Source organism: Anabrus simplex, chromosome 1 (assembly GCF_040414725.1).
Source record: "Anabrus simplex isolate iqAnaSimp1 chromosome 1, ASM4041472v1, whole genome shotgun sequence".
In the NCBI taxonomy this organism is placed as follows: Eukaryota; Metazoa; Arthropoda; class Insecta; order Orthoptera; family Tettigoniidae; genus Anabrus; species Anabrus simplex.
This window is the reverse complement of record NC_090265.1, coordinates 1,440,919,440-1,440,935,785: the sequence shown is the minus strand read 5'-3', so window position 1 is coordinate 1,440,935,785 and position 16,346 is coordinate 1,440,919,440. Positions and strand designations below refer to the sequence as shown.

The 16,346-nt window shown below is 38.4% G+C and overlaps 1 protein-coding gene across 1 annotated transcript in view; it reads right to left on the bottom strand.

Moving 5' to 3' along the window:
- LOC136860514 (protogenin) overlaps positions 1 to 16,346 on the bottom strand; it is a 606,373-nt gene that overhangs the window by 5,090 nt on the left and 584,937 nt on the right. Inside the window, exon 19 of the mRNA XM_067138762.2 lies at positions 9,471 to 9,616. Within this exon, the coding sequence (XP_066994863.2) occupies positions 9,471 to 9,616 (146 nt within the window). The remainder of the gene's footprint in view (positions 1 to 9,470; positions 9,617 to 16,346) is intronic.

Here is a 16,346-nt window from a genome sequence, read left to right as displayed (position 1 = left end):
GCATTTCATCATGAACGGAAGGTTAAATCGTAAGTTTGAGAACATCACACTGTAGGCCTGGACAACAAAGGCTATTACCCAAAATTTCATTAAAAACGGCGCAAGGATTGCCGAGATATGAATTTTTTTAGAAGCTCATATTTCCAGTCTCGCCGTCCGACATTGAGCAATAAAAGGGGGTTGCCAGCCTCGAGGAGGTCAGTGTGTCAGAGTACTTCGTCATGAACCAGCCGTCTCGCTGATGTGATACTGTTCGTTATTCTGTCCGGTTAAGGACTGGGGTTTGAAAGTACGTAATACGAGTGTTGAAAGCCTTCTCTATGGACTAACTTCGCATGTAAGCGAAAGCCTATTCACTAATAATATCGGTCCTTCGAGCTGAGTAACATTATTTCGTTTTGTGAATTTTGTAATTCAAGAGACTGTACAGTAATCACTCAATATTTTGAAACTGTGCTTAAAAGACTTAGGGCATTAAGACTGTGCTTTAGTTGTTTCCTCTACAAGAGACTGTGTTAGGCTATTTCGTGAAATTGTGCCCTAGTGAAAGTACAATTCTTTTATGGACAGTGTGAATTTCTTTCATAAAGGACAGTGCCAACCTTTCTTTTAAAGACTGTGTCAATTCACTCCGTGAAAAATCAGTGTCGACATTTTCTTTTCATAAGACTGTGTCAATCCATTTCACAGAACTGTGCTAACATTTACTTTCATAAAACTGTACCGATATTTCCTTTCAAAGACTGTGCTGATTTGTGAAATACGGTGCCTTTATTTCTTTTCAAGGGACTATGTTAATTCCCTTCATAAAGGACTGTGTCTACATTTATTGCCGAGAAGTTGTATTAAATTACGTGTAAAAATGTGCCTCAGTGGAAAATTTTTCTCTGAGAAACTACACGATTTTTGTTAAGACTGTGTCATAAACTGTTTTTTTTTTTTTTTTTTTCCTGTCTTCGCAGAAACTTTAATTTATTTCTACGTGTGCGTGTGCTAGAACATTGCACGTGCTTATTACAAAGAGTACAAAGACTGTGTCCGTAGGACTTAATTTATTTTCTTTTGCACTGAGATTAAGTGAAGTGGTAAATCATCGTATCTCAGCTCAGAAAGTTCTAGATTATTCGACAGTGACTATTGCACGAACGATATTAAAGTAATGTGTGTCCAACACCATTTATAGTGAAACTTATTCGGCCAGTAAACAGTGTCTCGCCATAATTTGCAGTGCAGTGTGGTAGAGAAGTGTCGTATCAGATTCTATTGACATTCTGTGCGAAAGTTTTACATTTCTCTACTCCCTTCATGGGACTTAGTAGAATACAAAGCTAAACAAGTATTCCATGCTGCACTATCGTCAGACGACCGCCCCAGGTTCGAGTCTCCTTCAACATCAAGGGCTAACAACCGCCGTGGGACAACGCCTTCTCCACATCTTCGAGGACATTCAAACTATTTGTCTGTAAAAGGTGATATAATTTCTATGCATTTTTTGAATAAACTGCAAGTTCCACTTTAAAAATGAACTTGTTTCACTATCCTTCTCTCGTACTCTCTAAAGCATGAATCGTACACACCTTAGCGTTAATCCATGCTCTCCGCAAAACTGAAGTACGGGTGTTCCTGTCTCAGAGAGAAGGTAGTGAATAGTAAAGTGGCACCCATGACGTTGGGGCACAATTAAAAAGAGTACAAAGTGACATTAATTAACTTGGATGAAAATAATGATATCTTTACTTTCAAGTTCAGGGAGAAGTGAACACTTTAAACTTTAAGTTCAGTTCAGTGAATACTTTAAATTTTACCAAGTTCAATTCAATGACTTTGATAAAATCTTGAACTCATGGCACAGAACTCGGACCAATTTTGATGGCACAAGTGATTATTTTTCTCGTTGTACTTAAACATTTCAGGCACAATATTTGATTTTATGCACAGTCTCATAAGTGTTTAATATTTGTGTTAGTGAACTATTGAACTTTACCACTGGAAAATTGAATGATTGTATTTTCTGCATTTTGTGAAAATAACGACATTAATTTGGAGAATATATTAGCTGCTGTTGAGGCTTTAAAAGTCAGTCTAAATGACAGGATTACAGAAAGTAACACCAATCTAGGGTAGTAGGATTGCTGCCTTAGATGGCAGTATGACTCAAGTTAGAGAATCTAATGCCGCATTAGGAAGTCGTATTGATGCCACCAATACTGGCATGAACCAACTTTGCGTTAACCTAGAAAGTCGTATTGATGCCACTAATAATACTTTAGGAGCTCAATTTCGAGAATCTAACACTGCCTTGGAAAATCATATTGATGCCAATATAACTCTACTTAGAGAAGCTAACAAGGCCACTAATGCTAGTATAGGTCAGCTTAGGGAGGCTAATGAGGCTAACATTGTAAAATTAACCGAGTCTGTTGATAAAAAGTTTGCAGGAGTTAATGATAATTTGGAACGTAGACTCAATAATGCAAGTGCCGAAATTGAGAAACGATTTAAAGAGTCTAACAAAAGAATGGATTCTAAGTTTACAGAGATAAATGAAAAATTAACACGTGACTTAGAAACCATTAAGGAAGACATCAAATCACAAGTAGCGGAGGACTTAAAAATTGCTTTCCCTTCTTCTCAGGAAGTCCTTAACAAAGTAGCAAATTTAAAGGGAAAATTTCAAGGAGTCCCAGCTCAATTATCCTTTGCGCAAACCAAAATGGCTTCTATTCAAGACAAACTTCATGAATCTGTTAAGAATAATTTTGTGAAGTTAGAAAACAAAATTACTCTTCTGAAATTCAGCAAGAGGAGGCTGATAAACGTGTCGAGATACAACTAGATAGTGCTCACACGCAGATTACTTGTACCTGTCGCGATGTAGCAGAAGTTAAAACCGACTTAGAAAAGGAGGTCAAGGAAATTGAGAATTCCGTACATGGGAAAATTAAAACCCTAAAACTCGAACTCCAAGGAGGTATAAAAGCTCTCAACAGCAAAGTATCCCAAATTGAACAGGATGTTTCATCATCTAGCCTTCACAATACTAGTGGAGAAATCATGAATGTTTCCACAGCTGTTAAAATGACTGAGGATAAACCAGCCAAATTTTCGGGGAAGGAAGAAGAAGAGTATTTTCAGAAAAATCACTTTAAAACAGACCGCCGATTACGTATAGCATCTCAATTGTTGGAAGGCAGGGCGTTAATGTGGTACACTGCTTTCAAATTTAGTATCAGCACTTATCAAGAATTTAAGGAAGCCCTACTTAAGACAATTTTGGAGTTCTGAAACTCAGCACTTGATAAAACTCCAATTATACTCTAGAAAGTGGAACACTTCCGTCAATTCCTCATGATACTCAGATTATCTCATATCACAGCTTAAAAAGATGCAGTTTTTCAACCCTCCTTTGCCGGAGCAAGAACTTATTCAGGTCATAACGCTACAATTCCCTCCAAATGTTCAGGAGATATTGGTAGCAGCAAATGTCCAGGACTTAGAGCAGCTCGATGACGTCCTGAGGAAACTCGATATTGCGCACACTCAGAATGTAACAAAAGCAGGTAGAACCAAAGAAACTACGGCTAACCCCGCGGAAGTGAAGATTCCGGTTGAAGTAAATTCAGAACCGCGAGAAGAAAGGGAAACTCGTCGAGACATAACGTTCCAGTACAGCAGATTTAGAAATCGTCCCTACGAAGAGAGGGCCACATTTCAACAAGGACCTTCCTGGAGGCAGACAGCTAGCCAACCTAATGATAACAGAAACTCCCAGCGGGAAGAATTAGAGAAACGTTGGAGAGAGACTAGAGAATATGTAAGGAATAAGAACAGGGAAGAAGGTTTACCTGGAGCAGCTTCTTTGGAATACCAGGCAGAGGTTCAAAGAAGAACAGAGAGAACAGAGATGGATCCCGAATCCACGGGTGCCAAAAAAAAACTTTGACAAAGCAATAAGGAGATTGCCTGAAAACCCGGAGGAAGGTGAGATAATATGTAGCACAGTCATCAACCATTGGTATTTAGAGGATACGGATTTACTGTATGAGGATTCAACACCACAACAGCCTCAGATACAGCGCGGTTTACTGATCATAATTGTTAAGTTAGACAATATGATTGTCAACTCTTTAGTGGACTCAGGATCACAAGCCTCAGTAATTTCACAAAAATTGACAGATGCGGCACAAGAGACGACCAACATTTCCATCCTGCCTGTTGCCCAAGTTAAGGTTAAAGGCATAGTTCCCGACAAGGCTATTAAATGTAAATTCCAGGCGTTTCTTGAGTTAGAAATTGAAGTTCCAACATCTATTTTTGATTTTAACTCAAATGAAATTTGATTTAATCTTTGGATCGGACTTCCTCATTCAACATGGGGGAATCATTGATTATCCTGCTAATGTGATCAAATTTTTCTACGCCAAATCTGTTGAGCTACAGTTGGTGCTTGTAATGAAGTGAAGCATCCGGAATTTGAGACCCTGGTGGACATAGTAGAAGGCAAGATGAGCGAGGCTCCGCCTGTCAAAGAAAGCATCCACGAAGAGGGGAGACCCGAGGAAGTGTGCCCGTAGAGGACCAGATGGCGTACATCATCGATGACGAGTTCATCGAGGACCGCTACAACTTCATGATTTATGCCAGTGTAGCTGAAAGCCCATATTATGATGGTGGTGATGAAGCAGCAGAGGCGATCCAAGAGCTTTTCGAGAAATTTCCAGAAATATTTTCTGATAAACTTGGAGTTATCAAGGGTTTTGAGCACTGACACTTCACCTTATAAGAAACGGCCTTATCCGATACCCATGAAGGACTTGGAAGAAGCTTGGGAATTTTCAAATCTGCCAACCTCAAGAAATACTTTACCAGAACATGAACAAAAAGAAAATTGACCACCAATTTTCTTCTTTCATAAGCAGGGGGAGATGAAACGGGAATGCCCTGCGAGCATTCGCGTTCATGTATTTCTTGAGAGGAATGCGTTAACACCTGACTGTATGGATTCAAAACAAGCGCCGAGTGCGCGAGCATCATGGAGGACAACATGCAAGCAAGCGCTGCTACGGAGTGCCAGCCAAGGCCAAGTGACATCACACCGAAAGTTCTATTAGATTTGATAGCATTTCATCATGAACAGAAGGTTAAATCGTAATTTTGAGAACGTCACCTTGTAGGCCTGGACAACAAATGTTACTACCCAAAATTTCATTAAAAACGGAGAAAGGATGACCGAGATATTAATTTTTTAAGAAGCTCATATTTCCAGTCTCGCCATCCAACCTTGAGCAATAAAAGGGGGTCGCCAGCCTCGAGGAGGTCAGTGTGTCAGAGTACTTTGTCATGAACCAGCCATCTCGCTGATGTGATACTGTTCCTTACTCTGTCCGGTTAAGGACTGGGGTTTGAAAGTACGTAATACGAGTGTTGAAAGCCTTCTATATGGACTCTAACTCTGCATGTAAGCGAAAGCCTATTCACTAATAATATCGGTCCACCGAGCCGAGTAACATTATTTCCTTTTGTGAATTTTGTAATTCAAGAGACTGTACAGTAATCACTCGATATTTTGAAACTGTGCTTAAAAGACTTAGGGCATTAAGACTGTGCTTTAGTTGTTTCCTCTACAAGAGACTGTGTTAGGCTATTTCGTGAAATTGTGCCCTAGTGAAAGTACAATTCTTTTATGGACAGTGTGAATTTCTTTCATAAAGGACAGTGCCAACCTTCCTTTTAAAGACTGTGCCAATTCACTCCGTGAAAAAACAGTGTTGACATTTTCTTTTCATAAGACTGTGTCAATCCATTTCACAGAACTGTGCTAACATTTACTTTCATAAAACTGTACCGATATTTCCTTTCAAAGACTGTGCTGATTTGTGAAATACGGTGCCTTTATTTCTTTTCAAGGGACTATGTTAATTCCCCTCATAAAGGACTGTGCCTACATTTATTGCCGAGAAATTGTATTAAATTAGTGTAAAGATGTGCCCCAGAGGAAAATTTATCCCTGAGAAACTACGCAATTTTTGTGAAGACTGTGTCAAAATAGAACTTGGTTCTCTTTCACACGACTGTGTCATAAACCGTTATTTTTTTTCTGTTTTCGCAGAAACTTTATTTCTACGTGTGCGTGTGCCAGAACATTGCATGTGCTTATTACAAAGAGTACAAAGACTGTGTCCGTAGGAGTTAATTTATTTTCTTTTGCACTGAGATTAAGTAAAGTGGTAAACCATCGTATCTCAGAAAGTTCTAGATTATTTGACAGTGACTATTGCACGAACGATATTATTTATTTTCACAGAACAGTGATTTTTTTAATTCATCTCTTTTTCCAAAAGTAATGTGTGTCCAACACCATTTATAGTGGAACTTATTCGGCCAGTAAACAATGTTTCGCCATAATTTGCAGTGCAGTGCGGTAGAGAAGTGTCGTATCAGATTCTATTGACATTCTGTGCGAAAGTTTTACATTTCTCTACTCCCTTCAGGGGACTTAGTAGAATACAAAGCTAAACAAGTATTCCACGCTGCACTATTGTCAGACGATCGCCCCAGGTTCGAGTCTCTTTCAACATCAAGGGCTAACAACCGCCGTGGGACAACGCCTTCCCCATATCTTTGAGGACATTCAAACTATTTGTCTGTAAAAGGTGATATAATTTCTATGAATTTTTCAATATATATATATATATATATATATATAAAATAAGTGTTTGTCTGTACATTACTCAGAATTGAAATTAAATTTCTGATCATTTATGTCTTATTCATTTTTACCATACTGGCTATGATAACAGAGATATTCAAGAATTTGTATATTATGGTTTGTAAGTCCATATCAACTCCGAGCCACAAGAAAATGGGTGAACAGAATTTAATGAAAATCGGTATGTAGAGTCGGGGAATAAGAAACTACAGTCTAAGCGATACATAATTTTATTCATCCCGGATGAAATGGTAGTTTAAGCACCTAACATTTAACTTAGGAGAAAAAAACTTATTGGTTCTATTGAAAGTACTACATAATAAAAGTTATAGAGAATACAATTTCTGACCATTTATGTTTTATTCAGTTTTACCATACCGACTATGATAAGAGCGATATTTCAGAGTCAGAAGAAAACTAAATGTGAAGGCCTACAATAAAGAAAGCTCATAAAATTCATCAACAATAACATTACATTGACCATTGTTTGTTGTGATGTTCTTTGTCTCTTATGCTGCCGCTCATTTCCAATAGATAGGATTACTACTGCATACGGAGTATAACAGCCTACCTGAATATTGGTGGGAAATAGCTGGAAAGTTAGATAACTTTCTTCTTTAGCATACCACTCCTCTGGTTCATACATTTTCTGATACTGCTGGTACGTAACATACTGGTTCATCGTAGTATTCCAGATATTCGATGCCTCTTCTGATGCGCTGATTGGAATGAGCAGTGTGCACACTTATGGAATAATGGCAGAGGCTCACTTACGACCTGGTCTAGAATTGCAATTTCAGCCTAGTCCAAATTACAGCACCACAATTTACTAAATAACTCAAAATTCAACCCTAAAAGAGCCATTTCTTAAGAAAAGCTTCTTCCTCTTCACTTTGATTAAATTCTACATTCATTTTATTCCAAATTAGCAGTGAAAAGGGAGTTTCTCCTCCGGCTTGGAGGAAAAATTTGCCTCCAAGTCTGATAGTTTTTTTTTCCCCCTGCCAGTGCAGTGAACTGAGATTTTCTGACTTATCAGGTATTCCTAGGAAACAGATGAGTCTCAGGGCGGACTCTCCACTAATTCCCCCACCACCACCAAAAAGATCTAGAAAAGGAAAAAAAATAGCGTTCACGACTCATGGCTGTCTGCGGCCTGGTCATTTCAGCTCTGGAACTTTGGACTGTTAGATCGGCAGCATAGTGAAAATGAAAAGTGAGAAAATGTGTGGTTTCTTTCATCTGATAGAGTATTTCACATGATAGCATTGCTTTTAATTGCAACATTCCTACTGACATCATTGTAATGACGTATGTTGATTTCAGTTGGGAAAAACCACTAAGACAGTCTTTCCAAGGATGTAAAAAGGCAAGTGGAGAGTGAGTATCTGCCATTATAATGAAAACTTTCCAACATGACTGTGACTGATGGTAGGCAAGAGGGCCTACCATTAAAATGAAAATTCCCTAGTCCAGTCTTCACATGAGAAAAGATGTTTGGTGATTTCCCCGTCATGTGTCTAGAGTAACATTAAGAGCTATGCAATGTTACTCACAATGTGTACACTACCTAACCTAGAATTCTGTATACAATATAGAATTCCGTAGCGAACCACGGGTACATCAGCTAGTCATCTATAAATATAAACACATACTATAATATTACATGTTCTAAACATGCAGAAATTAAATTTCCATGATCATCTGCATTATGTTGCACCAAATATGTATTCAAAACGGAATCAGATTAAAGATTTACAGTTAAGTATAGATAACAATGAATGGGGTAAAAAGGAGAAGATGCAAAGAAAATATAGAGGCCTTATTATACAAAGGAAAATGAAATATGAATATGAAATAGAGAGACAGCTGAGTAGGTTAAAAAGCTACCCTAAAGGAGGTAGGTGAAATAATGAAACCTCTAACAGCAGTAAAAATTATTATGTCACAAACCGTAAGATATTTGTAAAAAATAATTACTATATACTTCTTTATTTAAAGAAACAGGTCTCACTCATCACACTATCCTCTTAAAAAGAGGTGGAAAAGTTAAAAGGTGACTCTTTCACAAAGTATAAGAGATTTTAAAATAATTACTATTTGAATGGAAATGCCTATATTCTGAAAAAGGGGGAGAGAAGTTAAATTGTTATATTGGAGATATTACATTACAATGCTCCATATAAATATTTTTCCAACCACCATGCAAAGGAACACACATTCACACACTACCAAATAATAAAATGGCACCAGACACAGTACATTAGATCACCTGGGTTGGTGCAGATGCTAATCAGTCTCTCCAAGCCTAACAAAATGCTTGAAAGAAATGAACTTAGAAGTATCATTTTTAGGACTAGGAAAATTAGTATCTATGCAGACAAGAAAAGTCAGGTAAGAAAAATCAGACTAGGGCAGAAAAAGTGAAAATTTTAAAAATTGTGTGAGAAGGGAAAAGCCAGGACAGCACATATTTAAAGAACAGATACAGCCAGAAAAGTTAAAAACACACACACACTTTGGTAATAAAACTCTTGTCATTGTTAAGCTTCAGATAATTCAAGATCAAGCAACAGGAAATGGTCTACATGAAAGCTGACAACCATGTCACCTGCTGATGAACATACTTTCTTAGAACCTGAGAAGAAAGTTCATGGTCTTGGAAGATGATGGGGAAAAAATATGGCCAAGAATGGGACATTATTTGTGAGGGAGGCCAAACCTTGCATAAGTAGGTGAAAACCTATAGATAAGAACATACCTAACTATACTGTGTTCATTAGTATCACCAAGTAAGGGCAGGTGATGATCAGCAGGGCATTCACTGTCCTCACCATTCAATCTGCTCTCCTGAGAAGGACTATTTTGAGGTCGCTGCTTTTCCACTGGCATATCCCTGCATTTGTACTGCCAACAGAACAATTTGACCAAAATAATTAATAAAACAAAATCATTCAAGAGAAAAGATCTGAACTCTGGGTGTTTCCAATTGAAGAATTACTGTAAATACATAAGAGTATATACAAATCTAAAAATATGCACATTATATTCTCTCTCAGTAACAGGAAACAATTTTGTGTTTGTTTTGACTGATGCTTTCATTCCATGAGGACACAGCTTCGTTTCCATAGAAGTAAACCACAACCAAACAGGACTGTTCTAATTATGCCAAAAAGTTAAAATAAATTTTTATCATTGGTCTACTGATAAAATAGTTCATATTGTCATATTTGTACAGAAGTTTGATGTCTTTTTAGCAGTGAGTTAGAAGATAAATATAATAAGGTAATCAGACTGATAAAATAAAGGAGAATATTTCACAAAAAATAAAAATCAAGAGCAATAAACACCAAAGTCTATCATGTCCAATTTCATGTTCATTTGATAGAACATACTTTGAGAAAAATTAATAACCTTGCATATTTCTTAACATAACTGCATATTTTACATGTAATTGTTACACAAAATTTATCCAAAATCACCACCATCGTTGAATTAAAAATTTATTGTTACTATTTCGTAAAAAGGGGATTCAGACAACGTGGTTAACAACCATAAAACGTAGTGCACGGGTGACGTGAGAGAATCCTCCCTGATGGGTACATTTTTGACTGAGTTTTACATCTCGCCATCCCCTGGGCATTGTTTACGAAGGTAAAAGTTTTAATCCCACCTTATCAATACATTAATTTGAGGCAATTAGCATTAATTAGTTCAAAAGATTTTTGGACTAGTTTCAATCATTCAGCAAATCTGACAACAAGATAAAAACACAACCAAGAATGAAATATAGCTATCTAAAAATAAAACAGTGAAATGTCCATTCAAAGAAGTCAAATGGGACTGTGAAAGTCGTATAAGAGAAGAACACAATGAGCAAAAGAATATGTACGAACAATGGGTTAATGATTCTAAAAGTTATGAATGAAAATTATTGCCTATATCCCCTGGGCAACCTATCCAAGATGTCTGATTCCCTCACACCAGAAGCAGGAAAGTTGTTTACTGGGCGAGTTGGGCTTGCGGTTCGAGGCGCGCAGCTGTGAGCTTGCATCCGGGAGATACAGTAGTGGGTTCGAATCCCACTGTCGGCAGCCCTGAAGATGGTTTTCCGTGGTTTCCCATTTTCACACCAGGCAAATGCTGGGGCTGTACCTTTATTAAGGCCACGGTCGCTTCCTTCCCATGCCAAGCCCTTTTCCCATCCCATCCTCGCCATAAGACTTGCTTGTGTGCGACGTAAAGCCACTAGTAAAAAAAAAGTTGTTTAACTATGTGGTCAAATAAATAGCTCTTCTCAAAGAAAACCGTCATGATCCTATCCATTCTATCGAAGATGAACTACTACAACTACTACCACCACCACCACCACCACCACCACCACTCAACGTCAGGCCTTCCAACCATCTTTAGTACTCTTTTCTGTCCTACTTACTTCATTTGGGACTTTTCCTCATTACTTCACAATTTCACTGACCATCTGATCCCAGTCCGTCTGCTGATGTCACTTTCTTCCAGTTCCCTCACCTCTAGCCCCAAACACTTCCTTAGATTTCCTTTCAGCATTCATATAGTCTAGGTGACCAAACCATTTGAGGGACTTCTTGTCTTCAGTTGATCTCCCTTCTAATTGATCTTGATATCTTCTTCCTTGCCTACAGATGTCACTCCAACTCTCTATCTTAAAAGCTTTGTTCCACACTCATTGTTTCCTAGTCTTGTTGACAACCTGTCATAGGAATTTTATTTCTGAGCTTGTTGCTCTGCTGTTATGCTTCTTTCATCTAGCCCAAGTCTGATCCATACAATAAAGTGGGCAGGAACATGCTCTTATACATCTTAAACTTTGTCTTCTGTGAAACTTCTTTCTAGCTGACTAAGGTCTAAGCTAGTAATAAGTCACATTTGCCTTCTGAACTATATTACTGATTTCATTTTCAATCTCAGCGTCATCAGGAATAACTGTACTGTGCCCAGATGGTTGTAAGAACTGACTTGCCTCAGTTGTTCCCCCTTCTAATTGATCGTGATATCTTCTTCCTTGCCTAAGACCTTCATTACTTTGCTCTTGGATGTATTAACTTGCATACCTCTTTCTTCAAGTCTATTTGCCCACACTACTTATTTATTATTTTATATGGTGTAGCTCACGCTATAACGCCAGCTGTAATGTCAAATCATCTTATGTGTGCTACACTGTATAAACTACAGAGTCTTAACACATTGCTGACCGGATGCTTGAGTTTGTCACATACCCTGTGGACCGGACATTTTTCTACTAAGCATACTAGGGTGCACTTGATTCTAAAAATGTACATAAATATTAAACCAGTCAAGATTTCATCTTTAAAGCTGGTGGATCTGCCTTTACAAAACCATCTTCAGCGTCAATTCCTAACACATCATTAATGTTTACATCGTTGTCATCGTCAGAGTCACATGAATAAATAAGCACACTAGGTAAATTACGGTGTATAGAGGCTTGAATATTACTTCCACTATCACTCTCACATTCAGTTTCCACTAATTTATTATCACTATATCCATTTGAGCGATCATCGGCATATAATTCTGTTCTGTTCCTCGATGCATTTGGAGGGTTAAACAATTAAGAAGTTATGACTTAAATGGTAGCAAAGAACATGTGGCAATGCAGCTACGATGAAGCGAATGAGCACAAGGTTGGCAGCCTAGTTGGGAGAGTAGGGGCAACCTATGACATAATGTTCAAAGTCCAGATCATGACTAGTTTATAGCTAGTGAACACATACCATTTAGCCATGGCACAGTTTACATCAAGTGAATATTTCGACATGATTTTAATTTATGGCGAAGTAGGACAGAATGCCTGTGCCACTGCGGAGATGAATGCTGAATTATTTTGCAAATAAGAGCTCCATATCAGCTACGATCAGTCAGTCATCATTTATCTGCATTTAGGGCTATCATCCAGGTGACACATTCCCTATCAGTTGTTTACCTAGTCTTTTCTTAAATGACTGGAAGTTCAAAATTAATCAAATATCTCTCTTAGTTAATTATTCACTTCCCTAATTCCCTTACCTTTAAACAAACATTTGCCCCAATCTGTCTTCTTGAATTCCAATTACATCATATTACGAATTTTCTTACTTCAAAAAAGCTCAAATCAGGCATATTTGTCTACTGTCTTTCCATGCCATTTCTATACTAACAGCTCGGAACATACCGCTTAGTCCAGTAGTCTGCTTCCAAATCTCCCCAGCCCAAAGTTTGCAATGTTTTTGTAAAAGTGAATTCTGTTAAATATTAAATACTTTTTGAGAGAGGCCCACCTTATCAGTACCACAAATAATCAATCCTGATCTGCATTTAGGGCAGTCACCCAGGTGGCAGATTCCCTATCTGTTGTTTTCCTAGCCTTTTCTTAAATAATTTCAAAGAAATTGGAAATTTATTGAACATCTCCCTTGGTAAATTACTCCAATCCCTAACATCCCTTCCTATACACAAATATTCACCCCAATTTGTCCTCTTGAATTCCAATTTATTTTCATATTGCAATCTTTCCTACATATAAAGACACCACTCAAACATATTTGTCTACTAATGTCATTCCAAGCCATCTCTCCTCTGACAGCTCGGAACATAGCACTTATAATACCAATATAAATGGTCCGTTATTGGACATGATAAATTTTCCAGCTAACTCATTCCTGGTTGCCAACGTTTCGTCTCAGTGTGCTAAGTTGGACTCATCAGTTGTTAAAATAGCACACCCACCAAGACGCATGGCTAGTGCATACCGTGGAGGTCATGCGTCTTGGTGGGTGAACTATTTACCAACTGATGAGCCTCCATGGTATGCACTAGCCATGCGTCTTGGTGGGTGTGCTATTCACCAACTACCGGGCGAGTTGGCCGTGCGCGTAGAGGCGCGCGGCTGTGAGCTTGCATCCGGGAGATAGTAGGTTCGAATCCCACTATCAGCAGCCCTGAAGATGGTTTTCCGTGGTTTCCCATTTTCACACCAGGCAAATGCTGGGGCTGTACCTTAACCAAGGCCACGGCCGCTTCCTTCCAACTCCTAGGCCTTTCCCATCCCATCGTCGCCATAAGACCTATCTGTGTCGGTGCGACGTAAAGCCCCTAGCAAAAAAAAAAAAAAAAAAAATTCACCAACTGATGAGCCTCCATGGTATGCACAAGCCATGCGTCTTGGTGGGTGTGCTATTTACCAACTGATGAACCTCCACGGTATGCACTAGCCATGCGTCTTGGTTGGTGTGCTATTTACCAACTGACGAGCCCAACTTAGCATACTGGGGCGAAATGCTGGCAACCAGGAATGAGTTAGCTGGAAAATTTATAATGTCAAATATCATCATCATCATCATCATCATCATCATTTCTTCGCACCAGCAAGCCGGGTGCGGTTGTGTACAAGCCTCCTCCAGTTTGTTCTATCCATCCACAGATGCTGCTCATGTATGCGATACCAGTTCGCTTCTCTAATTTCAAGGTCCTTCATTATCTGTTTATCCCAATTATCACGAGGTCTTCCTCTTGGTCTCTTCCCAGGAACATTGTGATCAAAGTATGTTCAAGGAGTCCTGTGAGGGTTCATTCTTTTCATGTGACCATACCATTGCAATCTCTTCACTTCTAGAGTCTCCAGCTAGCTTCTTTCCAATCCAAGCTGTCGCCAGATATTCACATTCCTTATTTTATCCATTTTTGTTTTTTATAGACAAGAACGGAGAAACTTCATTTCTGTTGCCTGAAGACTACTCTTTGTTGGTCCAGTAAGTGTTGCTGCTTCCAGGCCATACGTCAGTATAGGTACTAGATATATTTTGTACAAGCTGATCTTGGAAACTAACGGAAATGTTTCATCCCAAAGTATTTGACATACAGCGTGACAGAATTTGGAAGCTTTCTGTATTCTGTTAAAAGCTTTCTGTATTCTGTTACTAATCTCTTGATGTATGGTATTGTCTGATGACAGAACACTACCTAAATACTGGAAGTTGTCTACAATATCCATCTCCTCTTCTCCAATTCTTAGATGAACAGTTGGCGAGTTTCTACTCATCACCAAGCCAACTGTCTTCGTTTTGCTGATTTTGAGACCTAAGGTTGTAAAAGCTTCCTGCCAGAGTTTGTACTTCCGCGTCTGTCTCACCCCATACCATTACATCATCAGCAAAAACCAGGGCATTAGTTGTTGGATCCTTTCTCTTAACTGCTTCTAAAACTTCATCCATTATGATTACGAAGAGAAGTGGTGAAAGACAACTTCCTTGATGGACTCCACTCTTCGTTTCAAACCAACCTGACCTTCCATCCTGGACCTCGACACAACACTTGGTTTCATCATATAATCGTTGTACTCGTGCTATGATGTCATCGGGCACTTTCTTATGTCTCAAACATTCCCATATGTGCCTGCGTGGTACATGGTCATATGCTTTCTCGATGTCCAGAAAAACCTTTTACCTTTCTCCCAATACTTCTCATAGAGTATTCTGGTTGCAAAAATAAGGTCTAGAAATGATCTATGAGGTCTAAATCTATGTTGTTCCTCCTCAAGTGTAGGTTCAACATATTTTCTAATCCTGCTCTCAAGGATGGAATGTCCAATAACAGACCATTGATACTGGTTTTATAAATTTACTCATTCAGGACAAATATTTCAGGTTCCCTATGAGAATCAACATCTGTATCATCTGATGGCCAGTCAGGCATCAATTTTTGGTGATGAGAAAGTCTCTCATAGTGCATTTTGGCACTGCCGGTGACTCCAAGTAGCCTATGCAGTGGCCTCCACGGTATGCACTAGCCACTCGTTCTGACACTGCAAAGGCAACTAGTTCACACCGCAAAAATCAAGAGGGTAAGTAAATGTACACACAACATTCCTGCCAAATATAGCCGTCTTTTCTTTAAATCTTTAAGTTTAAAGTTTTTCTACCCTCCTCTCATTACAGATTCTTCACCACACATCCACCAATAGTCATTCTCAACATTCAAGCTATAGCCAACATCAAGCATGAGCGTTCCCATTTGACAACGAAGAAACAATCGTATCAGTTAGTAAAGACACACACGGCAACACTTAGCCATGAACCTTTTATCAATTTTTCAACAAAAATAACCGACTGTGGACTCACCTCACAAATACGGGTCTAATAAACTCCATCAATCACACAGCTGCATACTCTATGATAATAGACCTACTATAAACTTTCTACAAAAAAATTTAACGTCTTTTTTAAATGATTAAGCCACTTCAGGATCATTGTTATCATTCTACGACTTCAAATTTGCGTTGCCTTTAACCAGATTCCATTCATTTTGATTTTGTACCTCATGGCCATAATTTTAGCCATAGACTTTCTTATCATTTACGCAAATAAGGACAGTTAAGCTATTTTAAAAATGTTTTAAGGATTTCAATGTACGATTGCACCAACATTACTCATTTTTCTCGTACATATTTTTCAACATGTTTTAATTGTGTAAATTGTATTTTGGGAACTTACAACAAGTTTTCCTCATTTTTATAACACATAAATTTCTTTATGTAACACTTTGGCTAGAGTAATCAGGATCCTGATCTTTATCTTGTAGGCATGTGATTATGGCTGATGATGCC